At 41.2% G+C, this 24,693-nt stretch overlaps 3 protein-coding genes across 4 annotated transcripts in view; 2 read left to right on the top strand and 1 right to left on the bottom strand.

Annotated features, from left to right (window-relative positions):
• The window catches only part of LOC139213780 (laminin subunit alpha-3-like), a 51,890-nt gene extending 43,608 nt beyond the window's left edge, over positions 1–8,282 (bottom strand). Inside the window, exons 1-2 of the mRNA XM_070844416.1 lie at positions 7,783–8,282; positions 7,063–7,215 (exon numbers count right to left, since the gene is read on the bottom strand). Of these exons, the coding sequence (XP_070700517.1) occupies positions 7,063–7,215; positions 7,783–8,046 (417 nt within the window). The 5' untranslated portion in view covers positions 8,047–8,282. The remainder of the gene's footprint in view (positions 1–7,062; positions 7,216–7,782) is intronic.
• Positions 8,283–8,898: 616 nt separating this feature from the next.
• On the top strand, positions 8,899–17,775 carry vps4b (vacuolar protein sorting 4 homolog B). 2 transcript variants are annotated; one of them, XM_070844909.1, is made up of 13 exons: positions 8,899–9,290; positions 10,471–10,582; positions 10,875–10,975; positions 12,592–12,703; positions 13,057–13,207; positions 13,357–13,415; positions 13,579–13,698; positions 13,833–13,989; positions 14,111–14,259; positions 15,223–15,304; positions 15,387–15,606; positions 15,702–15,842; positions 16,260–17,775. In XM_070844909.1, exons 1-13 carry the CDS (start codon positions 9,270–9,272, stop codon positions 16,359–16,361), a joined length of 1,527 nt encoding a protein of 508 aa, XP_070701010.1. In that variant the 5' UTR covers positions 8,899–9,269; the 3' UTR covers positions 16,362–17,775. The 2 variants fall into 2 exon arrangements, with proteins under 2 accessions (XP_070701010.1, XP_070701011.1); XM_070844910.1 differs by lacking the exons at positions 8,899–9,290; positions 10,471–10,582; positions 10,875–10,975 and adding an exon at positions 11,278–11,666.
• Positions 17,776–18,112: 337 nt separating this feature from the next.
• Positions 18,113–24,512, top strand: kdsr (3-ketodihydrosphingosine reductase). The gene is made up of 10 exons (XM_070845512.1): positions 18,113–18,524; positions 19,429–19,518; positions 19,732–19,788; positions 19,914–19,979; positions 20,072–20,167; positions 20,822–21,013; positions 21,280–21,363; positions 21,448–21,531; positions 21,633–21,734; positions 21,822–24,512. Exons 1-10 carry the CDS (start codon positions 18,336–18,338, stop codon positions 21,939–21,941), a joined length of 1,080 nt encoding a protein of 359 aa, XP_070701613.1. The 5' UTR covers positions 18,113–18,335; the 3' UTR covers positions 21,942–24,512.
• Positions 24,513–24,693: the final 181 nt, after the last annotated feature.

Here is a 24,693-nt window from a genome sequence, read left to right as displayed (position 1 = left end):
GTAGATTTTTTGTTTGTGAAGGTGCTATTATTAATAACCAAACAATCAACCCAGACACTTCTTATCGACTCTCACTGGGATGGAAATTGTAAATTCTGTGATCTGCAGAGAAATGCAAACCTCATGTAGCCAACTACACTACAGCCAACTTCCATCTCATCAAGTCTGAATGTGGCGATTCCATTTACGGTGGGATTTGATACTGACTCGATGCCAGTAACTGAGTGATGGCAAGAGAAATCCTCCGGAAACAAACACAGTCAGAAACAGAGTGATCTTGGACGACAGGGCCTGTCCTGGCAAAGCTTTCTTTCATTTCAAGCCCGTCTTTCCAACTGTGTCCTGCCAGTCTAAACACACACTCTTGAAATATGTCCAGCACCTACATATTGTTTGCAGGGAGCATGAAATATCATGATGGCATGCTAAGCACATCAGCACAGGACCCCAGTGGCTTACAAAGACATGAAACAGATTGACAGGCTTGTGGCAAGAACACTTGGAATAACACTTGAGCAGAGCCACCCTCTGCCCCTCCCTGCATCTGCAGCCTCAGGATTTAGACAAAAGTGTTATGCCAGGAGGTTTAGTGTAGGAGGCTGTGGGTGGGTGTCAGAAAGGTCAGGGGTTGAGCAGTGGCAGGTATGGACTGTTTGACACCTACCCTCTCTGCCTTCTTCTCAAATTCCTGACCTTAAACCCCCATAATAGTGTCACATATACAAGGTATAAAGTATCCAGATATCCTCCAACCTTCTAATTAACATGACAGGGCAACACGGCCAGCCAAGTCCCTCATGACCAAACACCATTTTAACAACAGCATATTAACATTTTCACTTTCAGTACACTTGTAGCGACGTGTAAATGCATTCTGACAAAACACATACAGTCATTCCTAAATCTGTTGACCTCTGACAATTCATGCTCACTGTGTGTTTGTGTGTATTATATCTGGATTATTAACCCCTGACAGTTTATGCCAAGTTTGAGTGTGTGTAACAGCTCAAGAGTGATAAATGCACACCGTTAAGTGTCAAATGCAGCAGCACTGCTACCTCTACACAGAAGTCCTGCCCTCTAACTTCATAAATGACTGTGTTCCAGGTTTTAAAAAAGCTGTAGAGTAGTGCTTCAAACAAAAATCCAAAATCTCAAAAAAGGCCTGATTGCGTGAGCCTTTGCCAGTTATTCTTTTTGCCGTGCCTGCCACGTGGGTCTTCAATTATAATCTCTTTGTGTTGATCAAATGAAGTGTACTGTAAAATGGACCGGTCAGGAATTTCTCTCAGCCTTCTCAATAGTGTCTGCAACAACTGCTTATTTCACAACCCATGAATTTCATATTCTAATGTTATTGCATTGCCCTTATAGCAGGTCCTGCATACTACCATGACAAGATGAGATGCGCTACACAGTACATACGTTTTTGTGTACTTGTCCTTCTCAAAAATCTGCACTTTTACGTAAGTGTTATTTATCACAAGTATTGTGCTTCGCTTCAAGACGTGTAACACACTCACTGACTGTTGGACTGTCATCCAACAAAGCGTTATATTCCTTATATTGTTGTAAATCAAATCTGTGTCAGGCTATTTAATTTGTGTATCTTAATAATGCTTGTTGCGCCCTCCATGGTTAATTGCAAATTCTTTTGTATCTTATTCTTTAATTTAGTATCTCATATCATCATATAACATTTTTTCTCTCTATCTCTTACCTAAACAGGCAGGACATGTAACTTAGCAATCTAACATCAATAAGTACATTTTCAGCAAGTGCAGTCAAGAAGCAGATATTGAATATCCTAATCCCAAATTCCAACCAAAGGGCACTGCATAGCTAGGAAGACTAAACCTTCAGTGAGATCAGAGTCCTGACAGATAGGAGCCATCTGAGCAAGCTCCTGAGAGTCTTATGTGAGATCCGAGGAATGCAATTCAAAGGAGAGGAGGCATCGCCTTCTGTTGGAGTGGATCAGCCCTGCCAGACAGAGCATACTGCAGCCCAGTGGAGTGCAATGTAACAATGCAATGTACAACTGTTTGTCTGTGTGCAACAGGTGGGTGGGGGAAGGGGAGAGGGGTAGTCTGGTGTATTTTTCTCTGTCTCCATGACAGAATTAGTTATATGGTAACAAAGACAAGATGGCTCAAAGTCACAAGGGAAGTGTAGATGAAACAGAAAGCATACAGTATATTCAAGTTTCTGCTTGTTAGCAATTTGCACACTGTAAAAGCCTGAAGCGCAGCTGCTCAAGAATTTGCTTTTCTGTGTTGAACACCACATGTTTACCTATTCATGAAAGGTCAATATTAAGCCATTAGAGAACCTAAGAAGCCATGCAGAGTTCAAAATGGACTATAACACAAAGTACTCAACATCAGTGTGCTCTCAGCACTAACTAAACTAACTAAACCCTCTCAATCAAATAATGAGTTACAATTGCTTCAAAACTAAAAAACTTCTTTTTATTAAAAAAACATTGATATTTGAACACAAAATATAATGATTCGAGACTGCTATATTCAAATACAATATGTGTGGGAATTATTGTGAGATTTGTAAACAGCCTTATCAAATGGGTCTAGGAAAACTCCTGCTCTCTAACACCTCCCATTGCATCAGTGCCTGCGTCAGTAAACCTGTGACCACTGATTAGCATTTCCATGTATGAATAGATGACAAGGGCCTTGAAAAGGCGAATAGATCCCCACGTTATCACCCTAAAGCTTTTCCACATTGAAGCTCCAGATTTAGGAGGTCACCTGTGATGCGCTCGCAGAGCCAGACTGCCATACTACAAGCTAGCACGAGGTGGCTGTTAGTGGAGTAGTAAATATCTGCCGGGTTGGCCTGGCGCCTCAGGCAGCCTGGCTAAAGACAGGCGCTTACATCACCACCATCGTCACCACAGCAATAGGGACATGTCTAACAGCCAAGCGTGTCTCTCGGGTCGGACTGAGCCAGCTGCACTATATGAACAAATCACCGAGCACATACAACAAGATAAGATTTTTAGCAGCAGTTTCATCTTATTCTATTGATTACATTTTCAAAACATTTAATGCCTAAATTAGGATTATACATATATGCTAATCACCTGTTGCATGATGTGGATATAGCCATGCAAAATTAATGACTATGCACAAGGTCATACATACATGCAAGCATCGTGCTGGGTTGTTGATGAATGTCTACTCCGTAAGAGGATAGATATCAAGGGAAAGTGGAATGTTTTCAGTGTGTGTATGTGTTTTCTGTTTAAGTACTTTCTCACCGCCAAATTACACCACTTCTCCTTTTCCTTCCATTTATATAGTGAAAAGAGAGGGCCAGGTCACTTTCAGAGAGGCTTAAACAGAACTAAACCTTTGTGAGAGTCTGCGAACACAGAAAGGATGTCACACAATACCGCCTAGAGGGATTCCAGCACAAAAGGGGGCGACGGCTGCAAATAAAACATTCAAACCAACTTTGGTGGGAGGTGGACCCCTGAGAGAGGGGATTAGGTTCCAGGGGAATGTCTCTAAAATTGAGTTCTTGGAAGCTTTGTCTCTTGACGATTGTAGAACTGTGAGCAGTGCCAAAGCCACAGCACCAACCTGACCCAGATCATTCCTGTCTTCCAACTTTAGCATTTAAAGTTATTTAATGTTCTCACACTTATTCACACCTCCTGCTAAAGTGAAAAGCACGTATCCCCAACATCATAGCCTGCTGAGCAAATAGCCTATAAATCACAGATAAACAACAAGATGTTCTGCAATCTGTCCATTTAAAGCCACAAAACCACCAGACAAAGCTCCATCATCAACACACTAAACACCTGTCACCCACAGAAATAATCCACAGCCATAACCTCAACGTAAAAATACCAGTTTAGACCCTTGAACATTGATCCAATAACTAATCAGAACTTCATCTAAACCGATAATGTCCGATGTCCATTCAGCGCCTGACAACGACCAATCTAAAGCAGCTCAGTATCATCAGATGGGAGAGACAGACAGCGGTAAAACCCCGCTATGTTTGCCTCACATGGTCTACTCTGGGCTCACTCAGGCAGATAAGCACATGTTGTCCGAGCTCCTAAAATACATTCCCCAGAAAAAAGGAGTGACTGGCAGTCTGATACGTGGTGTAAATGTTTACCAGAACAATGGCTTGCCTACTGTGTCCTGTAAATAGTTTAACACGGGCAAAAGTTCCTGGAAAAGTAGTCAGTATTTTGATGGGTGCAGATGTAGAGAAAAGTTATAATGGGATGGACAAGAAATGTTTTACTTGACATGTGCAAGTAAAACATACATAAAAGAAAATGATCATGACATGAACATACACAAGGCAAAGGCTGCATTGATGAAAATCAATTAAGATATAATCTAAGCTCCCAGAAATATCCACGCCAAACAGAATCTTTATCTATCCAGAAGGTCATTTCCTGACTCATGGTAGGATTTGTCATGGATCACAGGTCAAAAGCCAAGAAGTCACAAAAACAGAGAGCGGATAACCAGCTTGCATCGGCCTGTCTGAGACACAGGGCTTGTCAAGGGGAGATTTCTAGCTGGAGGTGATTCAGAGAGTGATCATGTCACTAGAAGTGCAAAGTCTTTGGTCTGGTTAATGAAAGTAGCACCAAGATCTGAACATAGATTGCTTGAATAAAAACAAGACTAAGAGTCTACAACCCCACTGGTGATGCACAGCAGTGCTTAGAGGTAAATGCTAACATAAGCATGCGAACACGCTCACAATGGCAATACAAACGTGCTGATGTTTAGCAGGCATATGTTTACTATCTTCAGGGCACAAACTGTTAGCTAATGGGAATGCCATTAGTTTGTAATCATAAACTTGTTGGTGAAAAGTCATCAAAGTCAATGCAATTCATCCTGGGGGGAACATGAATGACCAAAAATGTATGGCAATCCCTCCAATCACGGTTGACTGTTGACACTGACACATTTGCATAAAACACAAAATGTCAAGCTCATAGTGGCACTAGAATCAACAGGGTTGATAGGATTCATTCTCTGGGGACCATGAATGTACAAAGTTTCGTGGCAATCAATCAAACAGTTTTTGAGATATGTTAGTCTCGACCACAGTAGTAGACAAAAAAACCTAAAAGATTTTCCTTCTAATAATGCTCAGATTTGTCTGACAAACTATTGAGTTCACTTTTAGTCAGATTAATCTACCTTTAAACTTGGCAGACGTTGCTTCAAACAATTCTCCTTACAGAAAAACCGGAAACAGCTGTGCCAAAAAAGCTCTCTCTCTCTTTGAACCTCACCATTTTAACGTAAACATCAAGTGTGCCACTATCTAATAAACTATCTACTGAGCACTATACAGATAACAGCTGAACAGCCACCTGCGTTGGTCTTGAAAGAAACCACAAACCCATTCACCTGGATCTAGCCCTCATATTTCATTGAACACATCATTTGTCCTGTGGATTCGAAAAAGCATCTACAAAGCTATCAAAGCTCCACATGGAATAGTCAAACAACTTGACAGCTCTCATTCTGTCTGATGCATGAGCTTGTATTCAATGGGCGGAGGAGAGCAATTAAACACTCTGGTAGGTAAAGAAAACACTTACTTAAGGTCAGAAAAATGAGAAAGCAACCCTCCCTTTATTTCAGATGGAAGTGGCCTTTATTGTTAAGTGATATTGTGTTCATGTTCTGTTGGTGTTTTCTCTTATTTTAATTTATTTTTATCTTATTTTATTTGTCTTTTCTGTTAAAATGTTTGTCTATTGTCTTTTGTCAGTAAGCGAGAATGCTGAGGTTAGGAGTCTGCAGTAAATAGCAAATCTGCCCCCACACGCCACACTTTTTCCTCACAGTCACTTTTTCTGCTCCTCACATAGACCCTATTTCCTTTTCAGAAAAGGTCAGAAGATTTGAGTGCAAAAACATCCGTATGGCTTGAAATGTATTTTGTGGCAGGTGAGCATTGTTTACAGTCTTGGTGGTTGCATCAGATGCCATGAAAAGAAAAATGTGTGTGACAGGTGTGTGTGTGTGTTTGTGTGTTGAGGTGGTGGCGTTACACTGGGGGAGGGTTGGGTGTTGGTTGGTGGTCACCGTCAGAGATCTAGCCATGCTCTTTTTAGCACACCATAATGCAATGATGCCGCTTTCCCCGCTCCCAAATAAACTGAGCATTACCACGTATTAAAGTCAGACATCCCTAAAGGGCCGGCGTGTGTCCATCCTCTTGTAAGAGTGGACTATATTTAGCTGTGTAGGATCAGTTCAGTCTGTCTAAAAGCAGAGATAGAAAAGCCCACACCCATTGTTTGACACAGTGCCCACTGGGAGCCAAAAATGCAACACATGTGGAGAGGAGCTCTTTTGTTGCCCTCTTTTTGAAGTCTACTCCAAAACTAGTCAAAACCCCTCTCACACAAGAGGGCCAGGCCTCCACCTGCACTCCTTGAATCTGATTTTACATCCTTCTGATCCCTAATCCCAACACAGAATTCCTCTCTTTCCTCACAGTGTATAATTGAGCATGAGGTGCAATTTCATGGGCCATGAGCCAAACTCCTGCCAGAGACACAGGTCATGATGGAAGCATATTCGCCAACCAAAGGGGCGTGAATCTGATTCCTGGCAAGCATCCAACTGCAGCACATTATTCACATGATCTCTGCTGATGAAGGTGACGAAGCTCAAAATCAAAATACAATCACATATAGCCTTTGCTATATTTGTGAATGAAACACCATGAGTCAGACAAGTTTCTTCCCAGAATATTCAAAACAAATGAGCTGCGGCAAAAACGCAGGACTGAAGAGGAATATGGAGAAAAAACACTGCATATCCCTATTTCGCACCAGTGAAGCTGCTCTCCCCTCCTCATACACATAACATAACTCATGTCACAGCAGCAGAGCAATGACCACACCAGAAAACACCTTCCTTCTCTGTAACATCCAGGTGTTATGTTTCACTGTCACCACACAGCAATCATTACTCAGACTGCAGGTAGCAGCAGGTAAACAGCTGCTCATCGCAGAGTAACATATAATAATCTTACCTGCCCAAGGTCCAGGGTGACATTCACCTCGTTGTAGCCCAGGCCCCTGGAGAGAGGGGAGCTCTGCCACCACCGCTCTGTCCCATCGATGGCGCTGGTCACCGGGTGGGCTTTGAGTGGATCAATGGCGTTGCAGTAGTCGCAGAACTGACCCTAAATATTACCAGATGGTTGGTATTCAGAAAATATACACACCTAAGCAATTGCAGTAAACTACAGTAGCAGGCTTTGTAATAGAGACGGACAATGGCAGATTACTAACTGCAAATGTAAAAAAAAATATTGCAACCACAAGTATTTAGTTCTGAAAAAAAAAAAAAAAAGCTGTTGCATGTCAACACCAAACTGCTGTTCTTACAGTAATGCAGGGCCTTGCAGAGGAACTCCTGAGGGGACAAGTTCACTTTAGAAGGGGCATTTCCTTTAGAAACCTCAACTACAATGGTGCAAAACTATTTCTGGCAGTTGTACAACTTGGTCGGGCTCAGGCAGAATTGTAAGAGCTTTTACAAAGACACAAGCATTTATAAAGGCTTCTAAAGGTATCTATCTCTCATAGAAGCAGCTAAATATACTTTCTGACGATTATTATATTTGTAATATAACTAACTGTTTACTATATGTATCCGTCTACAATGTTTGTTTCCCATTCCAGCGCCTGCGCCATCTGTTATTCACCTTTTACGCACGGACCGAAAGCTTTGGTGAGATTTTTCTTACCTGTATGTTTTGAGCAAGATCTCCGTTGGTCGGTCCTCCGACAAGTTTACAGTATAAATCATGTCTCGGTGTCCCAGCCTCATCCTGACCGCAGGTTGCCGTGGCAGAGATACTAGACCCCTCAGCGAGGTTAAAATACGGAGGGCTCAGACTAAAACCTGTTATTTCGTTTAAAGCCACTTGTCCATCTGCGTCCCTGAAAAGTTTTAGTGAAAAGGTCAAAATTACAGCGAGGAGATGAGCTCCTCTCATCCCTCTCGCCATGTTCCCCAGAAGAGATCGCAGTAGATGCTGAGAGCAACCCGCAGCGTGCAGGTCTTGTCATCTATAGATCTCCATAAAATGCGCCTAATGGGGCTGCGCGGGTTGCGCACAAGGCTCTGTGAGGAGGACTACACGTCCTCTAAAGTCAGCGACAAAGTTGGTGTCGGTGTGCTCTCTTTCCGCCGCATGTTTCCAAACTACCAGTCAGCTTTCCGTCTTCCTGACCAAACCTAGCGCTCCACTCTGGAGCTATCAGGTGTCAGGCTGTCGACGGTCTGAGCTCGACGCTAATCCACTGAGGGGGCCAAAGGTCTCCAATCACACTTTACACTCCCAGCAGCACGTCTTTGGTCTGATTCATTTTCTTTTACGCATGCATACGCATCATGTAGAGCTCTAAAGCGTTTATGCGCGTGCTTATTGTGTGCAGAAAACTTTACTGTATCCTAAAGATACTTTTACATCCTTCAAAGCTTTGACCGTGTTGCACGAATACAAACAGGGATGTTGCATTATGAGTTTAAATGAAACCGTCCAGCCATGTGGTAAATATAGAAGCTTCTACGTTACATACTATATAATCTGTGTTTCTATATATCATATTATGGTTTTTATATTAAAGTATAGGATCGCGTCAGAGGAGTACCCCACCAGTGTGCTCATAGGTTTTTATCATATAGGCTAAATGATCCCTTTACAGTGATCTTGGGGCGACCTCTAGTGGATTGGACAGCTATCACACGACAGTCAGAAACAGACCACAGTTCATGGTCAGAAGGTTTTAGTCTTGCGCACACGCACACGCACACAGCTGGCGTCATGGGTTTTCTGTAACAAGAGCTGCCATCCCGTGTTACATGTAAAAAGACTCTTTTCTGTCCTGTTTTACGCATGTTGTGTTCTGCTGTTATGTCCTCTGGCCCCAAAAAGGACTCTCACTCTAACTTGTTTCTGTTTGGGTCAAACAACACGGTGGCGCAGCAGCTTGCGTCGTCTTTGCAACTCGCACCACAACAAATAAGCGTCGTGACTCACTGGCAGGAGGGTTTCCACGTCCCAGCATCGTTGCCATTCCGCTGACTGGCCGGGCTGCTTTCTTCGACGCATGTGTCAGAGCCGAGGGAGCGATAAGCAACCAGGAACTAGTTGTGAAGTGACACTGAACGATACAAGACTGAGGAGGATCACGGGCTGTTGTGTTTTTAACTCTCTGAGGACTCCACATGGAGCCAACAAACCTACAGGTAGGAGGAATAACTTTCTCTGAGACTAGAGGCCCCCTGTTTGTCTGCGGAGAGAAGTTGAGCGAGTGCAGGAGATCAGATCATAACAAACACACCGACTGCCCTCCTCACTGCGCGCAACCTGTCAGGTTTCACTTTGACAAGCGCTCATTGGCACTCAATCAGCGGTGTTAAGTCTGAATGTGTCTGTTAACAGTCCGTAGATTCCATAGATTCAGTGGCAGTCAGTGAAATGATTCATCCACAGTTAATTAAATGTTTTGAGCAGGGATTGGCACCAGCTGCTGTGTGGTAGTGAGCAGTAGTAATATGGGGTGTATAGTTCTCTTCTATTGGTCACAGTAGCAGGTACCCTAGAAGTGGGTGGGTGGTTAGTTTGGGGGTCCAATGTCAGGTGGAAGTCACACAGAACTGCAATTTACTTTTGCTTTGTTTTAGTACATAAAATAGCTGTCACTGGGAGTTGGGCACAAACAACATCACTGGTTGAGACACTAAAATCATTTGGTCATAACATTAAAGAATAAAGAGTCACTGATTTGAAATGGCAATACAATTAATTACTTATCACATAACTGATTGGCTCATTGGATTTACTCTATTAAATGTCAATACAGATAATGAACATGAGCCAATATTTGGGACAGACCTTCTTTGCACAAAAGGTGTAATTAATAAACCTAAAAAGCAACTTTTTTCAGGGATGACGTATTGTGTATATACTGTAGGCTCACTGGTGTAACTCACTGCTTCACTTTGTCATAATTCAAGTGTGGTCAAAAATTACACGTGCTTCTCCTGCAATGAAAAGTCAGGTTACCTGCCATGAACAAGGTCTATTATTACACAATAAATGATCAAAATGACTGGATTACCAAAAGTGGTATTCATTAATTTTCTGTTGATCAGTTATTCAATCATAATTTATTATTTCAGGACTAGCTTTGGGGCATTTAAGAGGCTATTATCATTAATTCAATGCTATTCATATAAAAACAATACTGTACCGTGTGACTTCTGTTTTGGCCGAACTAGATTCTCTCGGGGTCAATGGGACACTGAGATGATGTGAACTCACTGAGTTTGTTGTTGCTATACAGAAACTGTCATGTAGTGTATTTATTAGAAACATTAAAGTATGATAGTATCAATAATAATTATGAATTTTCTACTCTTTCAGAAAGCTATTGCAGTAGCACAAAAGGCCTCACAGGAAGACCAGGCTGGGAACTATGAGGAGGCCATTCTCTCCTACCAGCATGCTGTCAAGTACTTTCTGCACATTGTAAAACGTGCGTCACCACGGTTGGAAAAAAACTGCTTCTAATGCCACATTGAAAAAGCACACCTATAATAACTGACATAACCGTCTATGCATGGGTGTCCATCGCTGTCACTGACTGATGGACCAATAAACACCTACAAGTGAAATTACTCAACTATTAATTTATTTGTATGTATATGTGCCACCTTTAAAGTTGTGTTATCCTTATAACTTGTAGCGATAAATAGTTAATGAAATGTCCCTAACAATCTAATGATATTACAGAATGGTCACAAATGAAATGTTCTCCTTCCCAACAGGTGAACCCCAGGGTAAAGATGGCAACCAGAAGATCAGAGATAAGTGTAAACTGTACCTGGACAGAGTGGAAGAACTACAGGAGTACCTAAAGAATAAAGAGGTTGCTACAGACATTACATATATAATATTTGTTGTACAAATATGGATAATATTGTTCTCTTATAGGAATAGTGATGTCCCTGTAGAGAGTGGATGTGCTGCAGTTTGAGGACTTTTTTTAAAAGTTTAAACTTAGATACTTCATATTTGAACGATAGTGTTAGTGAAGTTCATTCCATTGTCTGGTAGAGTTTTATTTTGGTAAACCCACACACTGAAGCCTACATAAAGAAATAAAGAGGTAAGGAGGATGACAGCACATAAGAAAATATACTAAAATAAGACTGGGGTAACAACATTTATAGGACGCAAATGTAGCCCCAGCTGATCCACACTCTTCATTTTACAGTTGTATTTGTAAAATATAATTGTTGTAATATCCTCTGTACAATCAGTCAGTAATAGTAATTCTGCCCTGTACCTACGTCAGGCTACGTCTTGACGTCATCGCATTCCGTGCACGCGAGTATCGACTCTTCAATGCGGAAGCTTCCGCCTCGATCCTGCTCTGGAGCGACCTAAGAAAGGAAAACAAGCCTCAGGAAAAACTCGATTGTCGCGTCAAAAAACAATTTGTAAGGTTAAATTCTTAGGCACTGTGTTTTATAGCTGTTTACTCACGGCGGTGTCGCATTCGTTTTCGATTACTGGTCAAGCGATCAGCCATTATGGCTACCAACAACAATTTACAGGTAAGTTGAGGACCAACCCCAGAGCTGGCTAAAACGGGCTAATAAGCTGACAAAGTTGTTCACATCTCGGACTAAAGAAATCATAAAGTACAGTGTTTTCTGACTATCGGAACGCCTGGAGTGGTTTTGTTGGTTGGAGTTCGCCATTAAAGCTTTAAACGTTGTGAAGTATCATTTTTAACATTAGCTGCTAATTAGCATGGTTGGCTAATTTAGCTAACTTAAACACGAATTCAGCAGTCAACTTGTGACCAGCATAAAGACCAAAAACAAGTGACATTGTGGCCTAGATGGAACATAAAGGCTGGTGTTACCCGTTGTTTGAGCATATGGAGTTGTGGTAATTACTGTAAAACATTAGCAAGAGCGTGTCAGCAAGTGGGATTACGTTGCTTGCTAGCTAACTGGTTTTAATTTGGCCACTAAAAAGACAGCCACGTATAAAAGGACGCATAACTGTCAATGTTATACTCTGTAAGGTTTTGTCATACGTACAAAGTGTGTTATAGTTGTATTTTAAGCTATGTTAATTAAGAGGAAGTGAAAGAAATTGCTTGTGTATTCAGCTTCAGGCACTCCAATTTCGGTGTCTGTAGTGTCATCACACAGGACAGGGGGTGTAGCATTAAAGTTAAATTAAAATATTGTAGATTACGTTAAGTGTGCATATAAGAAGGTTGCCTGCGACTGACCTATTTATTTAAGCATTCGTCGTTCTCATTTAGTTAATTACATAACTGTACGCGCTTACATTTGTCACTTTGTTTTATATGTTTGTTTTGATTGGATAATGTGTCCTGGCACTTCCATAATTGAAAGGCATTGTCATTATTATTAGCTGCAAACAGTTGTCTATCCTCTTCTCTGTTACCTGCAAGTGTCACTATACTGTAACTAACATTGGTCTGTGTCTCTGCTATTTTAGAAAGCCATTGATCTTGCCAGCAAGGCGGCTCAGGAGGATAAAGCTCAGAACTACGAGGAAGCTCTGCGTCTGTACCAGGCTGCTGTTCAGTATTTTCTCCACGTGGTGAGATGTAAGGCATAAGAACAACACACTGGCATTATGCATACATTGTCCACAGTTTTGTGCTACAACAGGAATCCCAATCTGATGATAATTCTTCTTGACATTGCTGCAGCTTTTGTAGGCCTGATTAAGAGCTTCATGTCTGTCAAAATAGCATGCAAGTGTTTTTGTGCATTCTAATGGTCGTGGCGATGACAGAATAATGATTGCTAATAGGGAGATGTGATTTTTTTTTTGTTTGCTTTTAGAGCAGTCACTACACTATCACTGAATTGCCAAGAGGAGGGTGTCTCTTTAGGGAATAAATACTCAAGCCTGAAATAAGTTTTGTGTACCTTTTTTTGTGTTTATTCCTAACAGATGAAACCCAGAGTGACAAAGCAAGACAGAGCATCCGGGCAAAATGTGCCGAGTACTTGGACAGAGCAGAGAAGTTGAAGGAGTACCTCAAGAAGAAAGAGAAAGCTCCTCCCGCTAAGCCTGTCAAAGAGTCACAGTCTGACGACAAAGGGTGTGTTTATGGGTGGGACAGTATGATAGATTATTTAGACCTGGATGGTAAAACAGTGTTACTTTGTTATACAGGAAAATATTAAATCTTTTTTTAACTTGATATATTGACAAAATCATATATTTTATGATTTTGGTTTGTGTTTCAAGGAATGAAAGCGATGAAGGTGACGATCCAGAGAAAAAGAAGTTCCAAAATCAACTCTCAGGTTTGTAATATTCCTTTTCGGCACTATTAAGCCTTCTGCTGGCTTTGTATTTGTTTTACCTGAACTGAGTTGTTGTAATATTTGTTTCTTGTGAGTTTGTTGTCTGTGACAATTTAGGCATTATTTAGACTCCTTGATAATGTAGTATGTTATTTTTTTCCAGGTGCAATTGTTATGGAGAAACCAAACATCAAATGGAATGATGTTGCTGGTTTGGAAGGAGCAAAGGAGGCACTGAAAGAAGCTGTTATTCTTCCAATCAAATTCCCCCACCTTTTCACAGGTAAAATCTTATTTATGGAAATAAATCTTATTTTATGGAAATGCTGCCTTATTACATCACTTTACTCTTAAATGATAGAAGCAAACATCTATGTTGCGTGTTGCATTGTGGTTTATGTTTTTTGGTACTGGCAGGAAAGAGAACTCCATGGCGAGGGATCTTGCTCTTTGGACCTCCAGGTACAGGAAAGTCCTATCTGGCTAAAGCTGTTGCCACAGAGGCAAACAACTCAACCTTCTTCTCCATTTCCTCATCTGACCTTGTCTCTAAATGGCTGGGAGAGAGTGAAAAGTAAGTCATATTAACAGTAATCCACAAAACCCTGGGTTAAACATAAGAATATACTGCTGGCAGTAACATGTAGTTACTTCTTCTCATGCAATTTCTCAAAAACCTCCCATTTTCTTCCCAGGCTGGTGAAGAATCTTTTTAGCCTTGCAAGGGAACACAAGCCTTCTATCATCTTCATTGATGAGATTGACTCTCTGTGTGGCTCAAGAAGTGAGAACGAGAGTGAGGCTGCGCGTCGTATTAAGACAGAGTTCCTGGTTCAGATGCAGGGTAAGTCTGATTCTGTAGAATCAATTAAAAGCCAGTGATAAAACAGCATTTCAAATAAGAAATGATTATGCACTAGGTAAAGCAACCATTTCCATCTTTTTCTGCATACTAATTTTTACTGGAATCATTACAGTTTCATGGCGTGGGATAGAGAAATGTGTCACCATAGAAACTTGAGCTGTGCACAGGAGAAAATTATAACCATTAGTGACCAGAAGGTACTTCTGGGCAACCTTGAAATATTTGGTTTGTTGTGTTGAATGGCTGGCAAAAGTCTTTTGGTTTTCATAGGATTTGTTCCACAGTAGAACTCTTCCTCTCTCTGTACTTCTCCCTCTTCACTTCTTCCTCTTTGCTTGTCACAAGCTGAAGCCAAATTCAGATGTTAAATGAGCATTTAATCACACAGGAGTGAAAACTGCTCCTGCAGCGTTCTACATAGAATCAAACTGTAAAGCATGCTGATTGTGGTCACACCCATAACCAGATGTCAGAGCAGATATGCTCTGACAGGTAAAGGGAACAGGTAAAACTTTATAAGTTCATATTTTGTATATTCTCAAAAACACGAACATACATGTAAATGTAATAGAGCCTGTTCTAGTCATGAGTCAAGTCAAGTACATGACAAGGTGGTGAAGGCTGATTATCTATGATCAATACCGATCTTTTGTTATATGTGTTGCATGTTCAGCGACTTATGATAACTTGCTTCTTGTATGTGCATACTCAGTACAACAGGGTTTCCTCCAGGAACTTGTTAAGCACAGGTGGTAAGCCACCCATATCCTGACACACCTCACCTCTTGCCAGGATCTGCGTGGCTACCCTGTAATGTAACATGTGGTCACAAATCTACAGAGAGCTGGTGGGACCATCATGTGTTTGTGAAAGCAACAGACTATCATTATGTAGATGTAAAGTATTTAAGTGTGTACTTACCCCGGCTTTATTCTTTCGCAGGTGTGGGAATTGACAATGATGGTGTTCTGGTACTTGGGGCAACAAACATCCCATGGACCCTGGACTCAGCCATCAGGAGAAGGTAATTTTCATTACTTGCTGAGAGTTGTTGGTACCTAAGTTGTCATTCACCTGTGCTCACTGTACACCAATGATACTCTCAGATTTGAGAAGAGGATCTACATCCCGCTGCCTGAAGAGCACGCCCGCTCCTTCATGTTCAAGCTCCATCTCGGCTCGACCCCCAACAGTCTAACCGAGTCTGACTTTGTCACTCTGGGCAAGAAGACAGAGGGATACTCGGGAGCAGATATCAGTATCATTGTCAGAGACGCTCTAATGCAGCCTGTTCGTAAGGTCCAGTCGGCAACCCACTTCAAACAGGTGAGTCTTATAAACTATCTGACTCTGTCATTGCTGCAGTGTAACATGTCGTAGTTGACCAAATGTCACCAAAATGTTGTTTTGTTTTGAACTAGGTACGTGGCCCATCAAGAACGGATCCCAACAATGTTGTAAATGACCTCTTGACTCCTTGCTCGCCCGGCGATCCCAACGCAATTGAAATGACATGGATGGAGGTCCCTGGGGAGAAGCTAATGGAACCTATAGTATGCATGGTAAGAATATAAGAATACTAGATGTTATTATGTAAGGGATAACGTACAGCCAGCCGATCATTATTACAAAATGAACCAGAACAGGGTGATGCTCGCTTTGAAGTAATGGCCACCGCTCGCTGTACATTATCCTGCTTATTACACGGCTTCATACTAAATACATCAACAATTTGACATCAAAATACTGACTTATAAATGATTTTATTGATTTGAAAATGATTTCAGTGCTTCTGCTACCAGAACTGTGTCCATAGCAACAGTCTGTAATATGTAGCAACGGTCTGCTTTACAGAAATAACAGACCATAGAATGGCGTGATTGACCAATCAGAATTGAGTATTCAATAAAGTCGTGTAATAAACATATTCATATTAGCGCCCCTACTTTAATATCATAATTTTTTCTTTCTCTTTTCAGTCTGACATGGTCAGGTCTCTGGCCAACACAAAGCCAACAGTCAATGAACAAGATCTGGACAAACTGAAAAAATTCACAGAGGACTTTGGACAGGAAGGCTAGTTGGGATGATTAAGCCAAGCCGAACCAAAGCAAAGGAATTGTGATTGTCTCTCATTATGATTTTCTCTCTCTGTCTCATCATAATCATTTCACCAAGCCTTGTGGTTTATCGTAAGGGGGCAAAACCTCTGCTCTGTTTTGCCAATCTGGTAACCACACAAAGGACGGAAGACCTAGTTTATTCGATATCCATTGTTGTCCAAAGATTAAAGACTTCCCATCTGCAGCTGACCTGATAATATTTGGTTTGACTTATGCACTAAAGACTAAAGGTATTGATGAGCAGAATACCCAAGCAACTTGTGGAAAGTAACAGCAGCCATACACAACAATTATTGCAAATGAGGCTATATTGAAACCAAGCTAATTTATTTGAAGTTAGGAGTAGCTCTTGTGTCCTTACACAAACATCTCTCGAGACTAATAAATACCCCTTATATATTCTCTATTTTATATTAAGGAAAAAACAAGCATTTTATAGTGCATACTGTACTTTTGTGGAATGTATAAATCTTGGGCTAGGGGGAGCAAAGCAGGGCATGAGTTCATAGGATTTATTATGGTGAAAAATGTCGTCTCATGGTGGTGGACGTTTAGAGTTTTGAGACGGAGATACTCAGGATGAGATCTACATCAGGGCCTGATGACATTTTATCCAGTTTCAGATGACAACTGTATGTGTTCACTCATGCGTCATTTGAATTAAACACGGCTATTAGGGTCAATCACCAATGGTGCCGGACCAGCATTATTTTACCAATTTTCAAGGACTCAATAGCTTTGAGTTGCTTTCTCACCCAGCTCATGGTTTTTTGCAATCTACTGTGCATATATTATATTTTTCACCACTGTCCACAGGCTTTACGGATATGTTTAATTCAAAATGCAAAAAAATTAAGCCTTATGTTAAAATAAAGTCACATTGCGAATTTTTATAAAGCAAGACTGAGGTGTTTAAGTTGGATACTGATGGCTCAGGTGGAGAGATCATCTACTTGTAATACTTTACAACATAGGAATGCATCTCCAAGCATGAACTATATGTAGCCATAAGTGGCAGTGTGCACCATGTGCCTTCTAGAAAAGCTGCAAGACTTTTTTTTTATTGGTTTATTTCTAAATTGGTCATACTGCTTATATATCCAGTGCGTTGTCACTACAACTAAAACGTGTATAATACTTGCACATCATGTAAACTCTTTTAGAGATTGTATACAACTGTACTCTTTTGCTCTTAAGGTGTTAAAACTGTCTCTTTTGAGTGTTGATTGGGAGCAACTCTTATTTCACTGTAAATGTCTACACATATAACCAACTCTTGAGCCCTTTTCTTTCTGAAGAGTTCACCCATTCATAAGATTTTCTGCTTTTCGTTTCCATAATGTAAATAAAAGTTAAAGCTACTTCAAGACAAGCTGTTTTTTGTAACAAATCCACGCCTTGTTTCTGTCTAGGATTTCCAATAGACACGTAGGTTCGCAAATAAAGGTTTCACAATTAAAATAGCTAGTGTTTACTGTGTGTTATCAGTCAACATACCTGGTTGGGTTGAGTAGGTGTGAAGCGTAGGTGTGTGTAGCTCACTGAAACGGATACTACGAATGCGGAAGCGGAGCATTGTATTATGGGAGTTGTTGTCCATGCACACCCAAGCAACGATGGGATCCAGAGGATTTTTTTCCTCGAGAACTACAAGTACCAAGCACCCCTTTTACGCGTCCGTTTACAGAGCTCAGTTCGATTTGTTTTGGTTTATGCAGACTACGCTTTGTCACGGGGAACCAAGGTCCACCGTTACACACCGTCATATACCTTTGACCCACTGCCAAGCCCTGGAGCAACCCCTCCTACGAGCTCTGTGTGTCGCCGCCCCCCCCCCCTCCAGGACCGCCGTCTCCCTCGTAGCTCAGTTATCGGACCCCAGAAGCTGGCCTGCTAGTTAGCAAACAAGCTAACGACTGCCAGATTTCACCCATGTCCTCTGAAGAAGGCTTGAGCTCAACGATCACCGATTGGCTTTTCATCAATTCCTGGTGGCTCCTTCTGCCCTTCATCATGCTTCTCGTAGTCGCCGCCTTCATTGTTGCCTTTGTGTTGCTGTTATACATGATATCGCCTCTTATTAGTCCCAAACCTCTGAAACTGAACGGGGCCCACGTCGTGGTAAGTGCACCACAGAGCTAACTACTTCGCTAACGTTAGGAAAGCTGATAACGTTAGCTAACGTACCGTAGCTTTTATAGCTAGCTTTAGTTTCTAAGCTAGCTGAGTTTACGTTTAAAGCTACGATATGTTTGCATTTTAGTTGGTATCAAACTTAGAGCCCATTACGACTCATAACTTCTGACAGGAAAAATATATTTGAGTATTAAACGACAGTCAAATGTCAGTTATGAGGAGTGACACGCCCACATTTTTTCAATTGAAGTCAATATTCAATTCAATTATTATTGGCATGAAAGTGTGTCATCGATGTTGCCGAAGCATTAAAAGATCAAAATTAAGAGGCAAAATTCATGTTGTCAATATTTGTACCCACAAAATGACTAAGCTAACTCAAGCTAACTTCTACTTAACGTTAGTCACCAGTTTATGGTACCACTACAGCGGTCTGTCCCGGCTACATCCCACCTTCATCAAGGTTATTCAACTTTGTTACTGTTCAACTTAATGGTTATGTCAGAGCTTAGAGTTAGCTAAGCTAAATGCTAGAAACACCTGTCAATATAAGGCAACACATCTTTATACATCAACAAATGCAGCCAGTAAAATGACTTATGAAGCTGAATAAACGTCTGTCTGACGCAGCTGGGCAATACTGTTGTTTTAGACTGCATTCATTTTAGCTTGGTGTGCCAAACAAACTGTCAACTGAGTGTAGTTGGACTCATTCATCATGCAGATGTGCGCTGAACCGAGTTGCATATCTCCAGCTTTATTGGATAACATTTTGGAAACATAATTAACCTGCACACTCGGTTAACATGTGCCCCAGCCTATGAGTTGCAGTTCAGCTACACTACATTGGACCTTTGAATAATGATTTACTTTCCCTTTGAATTTTCAGGTGACGGGAGGCTCAAGTGGGATTGGGAAATGCATTGCAATTGAGTGCTACAGACAAGGAGCGTTCATCACTTTGGTGGCACGTGACGAGGTCAGCACAAACAGCATTCAGTCATTCCTTCATTTATATACTTCAGGCGCAACATGTTTGTTCTTATAGCCAACTTGTTTGATGTTAAACACGGTATTTTAAAGGTGAATTTGCTCCATGTTAGGAAAAAGTGACAAGCTTAACAGTCCTGCATGTGACGATTCATGTTCTGAAGATCTGGTGCTTTTATAACAGATAAACCTTTTCTCTTAGGCTAAATTGCTTCAGGCTAAGAAAGAGGTGGAGAAATTTGCCATCAATGACAAACAGGTATGGGTTAAGTATTTGTTTCAATGAAGCACCTGTTTTGACCATATACATGTTGATATAGGGCATAACAGCTGATGCCATTTTGCATTACATTGCAAAAGATCATTGACAATTTCCTCACTCAGGTGGTGCTCTGCATATCAGTGGATGTTTCCAGTGATTATAGCCAGGTGGAAAGTGTGATAAAACAGGTAATGTTACCCTCTTAGCAACAGTGGAACATCTCACATTCCTTTAATAATTCAATGCTGAGGTTTTGAAGTGACTTTCCACTGTTGTGCAGGCTCAAGAGAAGCTGGGGCCCGTTGATATGTTGGTGAACTGTGCTGGATTATCCATTTCTGGAAAATTTGAGGACGTGGAAGTGGACCGTTTTAAAGTAGGTCCCTGGGAGTGTAAACAAGACGCGACCATGGTTTTGTTTTGAGAAGTCTTGTTGAGAAGTCTACTCTGAAGTACTAAAACTGTTTTAATTAAAGAATGTCACTGCTTGTATTTACACCTGAGTGATTAAAAAGGAGATAGTATTATGAATTAATTATTCTCCATATTTTCATGCCAGGTTTCCAAGTTATTACGGGAATAATACACTCCACTGAATGTTTCTGGAGATATGAGAATTGAACCAATATTTATAATTGTGCACATACAATATTGCCTTTTAGTAATCACACCACTGTTATTTTGACTTACTTTATTAAATAGATCTATTTAATCAAGGGAAATTTGAGTCAAGACCACAGAAATGAGCCTTTTAAAAATGTGTGTTTTATGCATTCATTGTTGTCCAGAAAGGAGGTTTGATTACTGTCTGGCTTTGTAAGAGATTTTGTAACTGTCAGAATAAATTAAGAAGAGGTTAAATCCACAGATAGTACTTCATACAAATTACAATCATCAATAGCATATTAGAAAAATGTTAATTGGAGACATTGTGAGACAGTATTCAGGTTGTGGAATGTGTAGCTTCATTCAGCGCTACACTGGACAACCATATTATAATATATGTGAACTGTGGCCTTATGTCCAACAGAAACTGATGGAAGTGAACTACCTGGGCAGCGTTTACCCAACACGGGCCGTCATAACCACCATGAAGGAGCGAAGAATGGGCCGCATCATGTTTGTGTCCTCCCAGGCAGGTCAGATCGGCCTGTTCGGATACACTGCCTACTCCCCATCCAAGTTTGCCCTGCGCGGCTTAGCAGAGTCGCTGCAGATGGAGGTGAGTTTTGGGCCCCCTTTTGTCCCCTTTTGCACAGATTTCCTCTGCACGGCAAGCAAACACGCTGCCAGTTTAACTTCACACCGCACTTCACCATGCAGTTAGTAAAAATAATTTGGCTCAGAACTTGGCTGCTGAGGGATGATGAGTTGGCGGTATGATTCCCAATCTTTGAATAGGCAGCACACATCATTTTTTTGTCTTAAGACCTTGTGTATAAAATGTCATTGTCAGGGTCAGTGAGTGTTGGTGTTCTTCTGCTCCAGATAAAGCCATACAATATCTATGTGACTGTGGCCTACCCTCCTGACACTGACACTCCTGGATTGGCTGAGGAAAATAAGATGAAGGTAGTCACTTCTTTAACACAAGAAATACTAGCATGTCACTTCCTGTTCGCTTTCCTGTTTAGAGCATGCTCTTTTCTCTACTAGCCTCTAGAGACCAAATTGATCTCTGAAACATCTGGAGTTTGTCAACCAGAACAAGTGGCCAAAATCATTGTTCGGGATGCAGTGGTAAGAAACCACCAGCCCGCCGTGCTCCTTGTGCAATTTTAATTATTTTTGAGGATGCTGGATGATCTGTTGTTAATCTACCTGCCTGTCTGCTCTTGCAGCAGGGAAACTTCAACAGCTCTGTGGGACCCGACGGTTACATGCTGTCAGCCCTCACCTGTGGAATGTCACCCGTCACCTCCATCACAGAGGGTCTCCAGCAGGTAGAGCCGTGCACATCATATTGTCACATTGTCCGAATTAGCTTTGCACGATTCAAGAATTTCAACCTCAATTTATCTCCTGCACAGATTGTTACCATGGGATTATTTCGGACCATCGCCCTCTTCTACTTGGGGAGTTTTGACAGCATTGTGCGCCGCTGCATGATTCAGAGGGAGCAATCGAAAGCAGCTGACAAGAGGGAATAACAGCAGCCTTACCTTCTGCACAGCCCAATGCCCCTCGTCCTCCTCCACACACACACCCCCCATTCCATCCCCTCCTAAAGCTGTACTAGTGTACAACCATACGCGGGGGGAAAGGCCAAGCCTGGAGTGTATTTCTGATATCAGCTTAACAGATGGTATGAAAGAAAGTGGCAGATGTTTAGTCTTTGCTTGTCCAGTGATATTAACTCCCCCATAGACATCACATTCATGTCATTTTGTTTTTTTTCCCCCCCTCCGAGCATTTCAGTGACTTTTCAGTTTAATGTGTCCACCTGCTTCTTTTTGTGGGAGCAGCCTTACTTTAAGAGAATGAGGGCAGACTAAACATCCCACAACCTGGTTTTAAAGTACGTAGGCTTTCGTAAACCACTGACATTTCAGGCCTCCCTGCCTCCACTCACATAGTGCTGTTTTTTTTTCTCACAGAGAGGAAAGGCAGCAGATAGCCTGTCTGACCGGTTGTGCCATATATGGCTTGGAGTTCCTTCCTACCAGGGGCTATACTGAAAACCAGAATGGTAACTCTCAGCTCTTGTCATATTGCTTCACGTATCTCATAACCAGATCCACGTTGTAAGAAATTTACTGTTTTCACCGAATGAGGCCCTTCCTCTGTATGTTTTCGTACCACGAGTCTTTGCAGGCAAAGCACCTTCCTGTTTGACTGAATAACCTCTGTGTTTTAAACCACTTGTGACCCTCAGTGTTGTTTATGCTGTGGGATGTGCTGTTTTTGTGCACTGTGTGTGAACCAAGCCAAGATATGATACAGCAGTACTCTTCAGTCATACCACAAAGAGAGAGAGAGAGAGAGCATGCGTGGGTGTTTTTGATTGTTACATTTTACTAGTGCATAAACATAATTTCCAGAAAATAATAACATTTCAGAATTTTAGGGGCAGTGTTAGGGCAAAGTTTTTTGGGCACACTGTGTGTGGCGTGTGTGTGTTTGTGTTTGCTGTGACTGAGCCAACCCCCGTGGAGAGAAAAGCCATTCGATTTTATTGTCTCGGGAATAAACACACCAAATTATTTTCTCCTCATCCCATTTTGTTTCATTGAAAATGGAAAGCAGGTACTATGGGTTGAAGCCATGAGGTCAAAAAAAAAATGGGAGGAGAAAAAAAGAGCAGCACAGGTAGTGTCACTTCTCACCTGTGAATCTGACCAATTGTTCAGTACACTTTTTTGTCATTAAACGGGTGAAAGGAAGCGTATCATTTTTACATGCAGTTTCATGTGTCAGCGCACACGTTCAGCCGCCACAGTCGAGATCCAAGTGGGATCCATAATCTGTTGGGGTTGCTTTAAGTCAGGGCAGGGCAAGACTTGCTGGTTCAAGTCATGTCCCTGTAGGTCTAGTGAGGGCGCTAGAGAATTGTTTTACATAAAGGCCAAAATAGTAGAGGGACTGGCATGGACGTGTGATCTTTGTCTCTCTGATTTTGACCCGCTGTCACCCTGTCATGCACAGCTAGGACTTTGTAGCTCTTTAAAATGACAATATCGATTCCCTCCTTATTTCTGTGAAGCCTTGAAAAATCTCACCAGGGGTCGTTCTAAATGTTTTGCATATAGAAGGAGAAAAAGTACAGTGTTGACTCTTGCAGGTCTTCCTTTGGTCCATCACAAACGGGGAGAATGTACTTTAATACAAAGCATACAAATCAGAACATAGGAATATTATTTTTAAATACACCAATATCTGAATGCCAAAATGTGTTAAGACAATTTCTTTAGATGCAATGCATTTATTTGAGATTTATTTCGATGTTGCTGCTCTGTTGTTCTTAGAGTTAGTTTGTTAAAGCTGTGGAGCAGTGTGAGGTCCCATTCTAAGCCTTAAGACGTGACTACTGATGAAGCTAATGCTATAAGAATGGACCTGTCCACAGAGCAATGTGGCTGAAGCCCACATGTGTGTTTACCAGTTGGTTTAATACTTATCTTTAATACTTTTCAGTGTATTTTGTGTATTTTGATTTCCAGTCTTTGTATGACAAAAAAGAAGCCTTACTGAAATCCAAGACATGAAAGTGAGAAATGATGACTCGTGTTCGATGATGTTCTCATTTGATTCTGGTTAAAGGCACACTGTCCTGCACTCAAGAGCTTTTTATCAATTGTACATTTATTGCCATCAAAAGTTCTCTTTCACCTTGAGGTAGCAATTTGTAGTTGATAGAGTATGTAGCCCATATAAAAGCAGTTTAGTTTATGTTCCGACATTTTGTTTTAACCTTTAAGCTATGCAAATGAGGCCTGTGCTTACAGTACGTTTGATCATATACAGTCAGGACTTTAGTTCTTTAACGGTCACGCTTGTTTCCCCTATTTAATGGTGTCATCTTCAGATACTTGAGGAGTTTTTAAGTATTGAACATGAAAGTCTTAATTCACTCTGTTGTTTCATTCTTCTGTCTCGCTTTTTTACTTTTTTTTTCTGCCAAAAAACTTAACACCTTCACCTTGTGTGCCATTGAAAGAAAATGTGAGAAGTTGAACGTTTCTTTGTCTTATTTTCTTACATGATAAACTAAATAAATACCTGTGAGGAAAAACTAAATCTAATTCCTAGTCTTTGATTTAATGATTTTAGTTTGGGGTGTCGGTGGGTGCTGAGGCTTGAGATGGCCTCTTGTCTATTCTTAAATTTCTCATGATGTCTTGCTTTGTGACAGCCATTTCCTCCTCTTATATGCTACTATATATAGCTAAAGGATGGCTGGGG

The sequence above is a fragment of the Pempheris klunzingeri genome, chromosome 15 (genome assembly GCF_042242105.1).
Source record: "Pempheris klunzingeri isolate RE-2024b chromosome 15, fPemKlu1.hap1, whole genome shotgun sequence".
NCBI classification, from domain to species: domain Eukaryota; kingdom Metazoa; phylum Chordata; class Actinopteri; order Acropomatiformes; family Pempheridae; genus Pempheris; species Pempheris klunzingeri.
Note: the sequence above shows the minus strand (reverse complement) of the source record. Positions and strands in the feature narration are given on the sequence as shown.

Coding starts and splice junctions, on each gene's coding strand:
- kdsr (XM_070845512.1), top strand. CDS start 18,336: ATGTCCTCTGAAGAAGGCTTGAGCTCAACGATCACCGATTGGCTTTTC. Junction 21,364..21,447: donor CTGAGGAAAATAAGATGAAG/GTAGTCACTTCT, acceptor TTTCTCTACTAG/CCTCTAGAGACCAAATTGAT. Junction 21,532..21,632: donor TCATTGTTCGGGATGCAGTG/GTAAGAAACCAC, acceptor CTGCTCTTGCAG/CAGGGAAACTTCAACAGCTC.
- vps4b (XM_070844909.1), top strand. CDS start 9,270: ATGGAGCCAACAAACCTACAG. Junction 15,607..15,701: donor CGGCAACCCACTTCAAACAG/GTGAGTCTTATA, acceptor GTTTTGAACTAG/GTACGTGGCCCATCAAGAAC. Junction 15,843..16,259: donor TGGAACCTATAGTATGCATG/GTAAGAATATAA, acceptor TTCTCTTTTCAG/TCTGACATGGTCAGGTCTCT.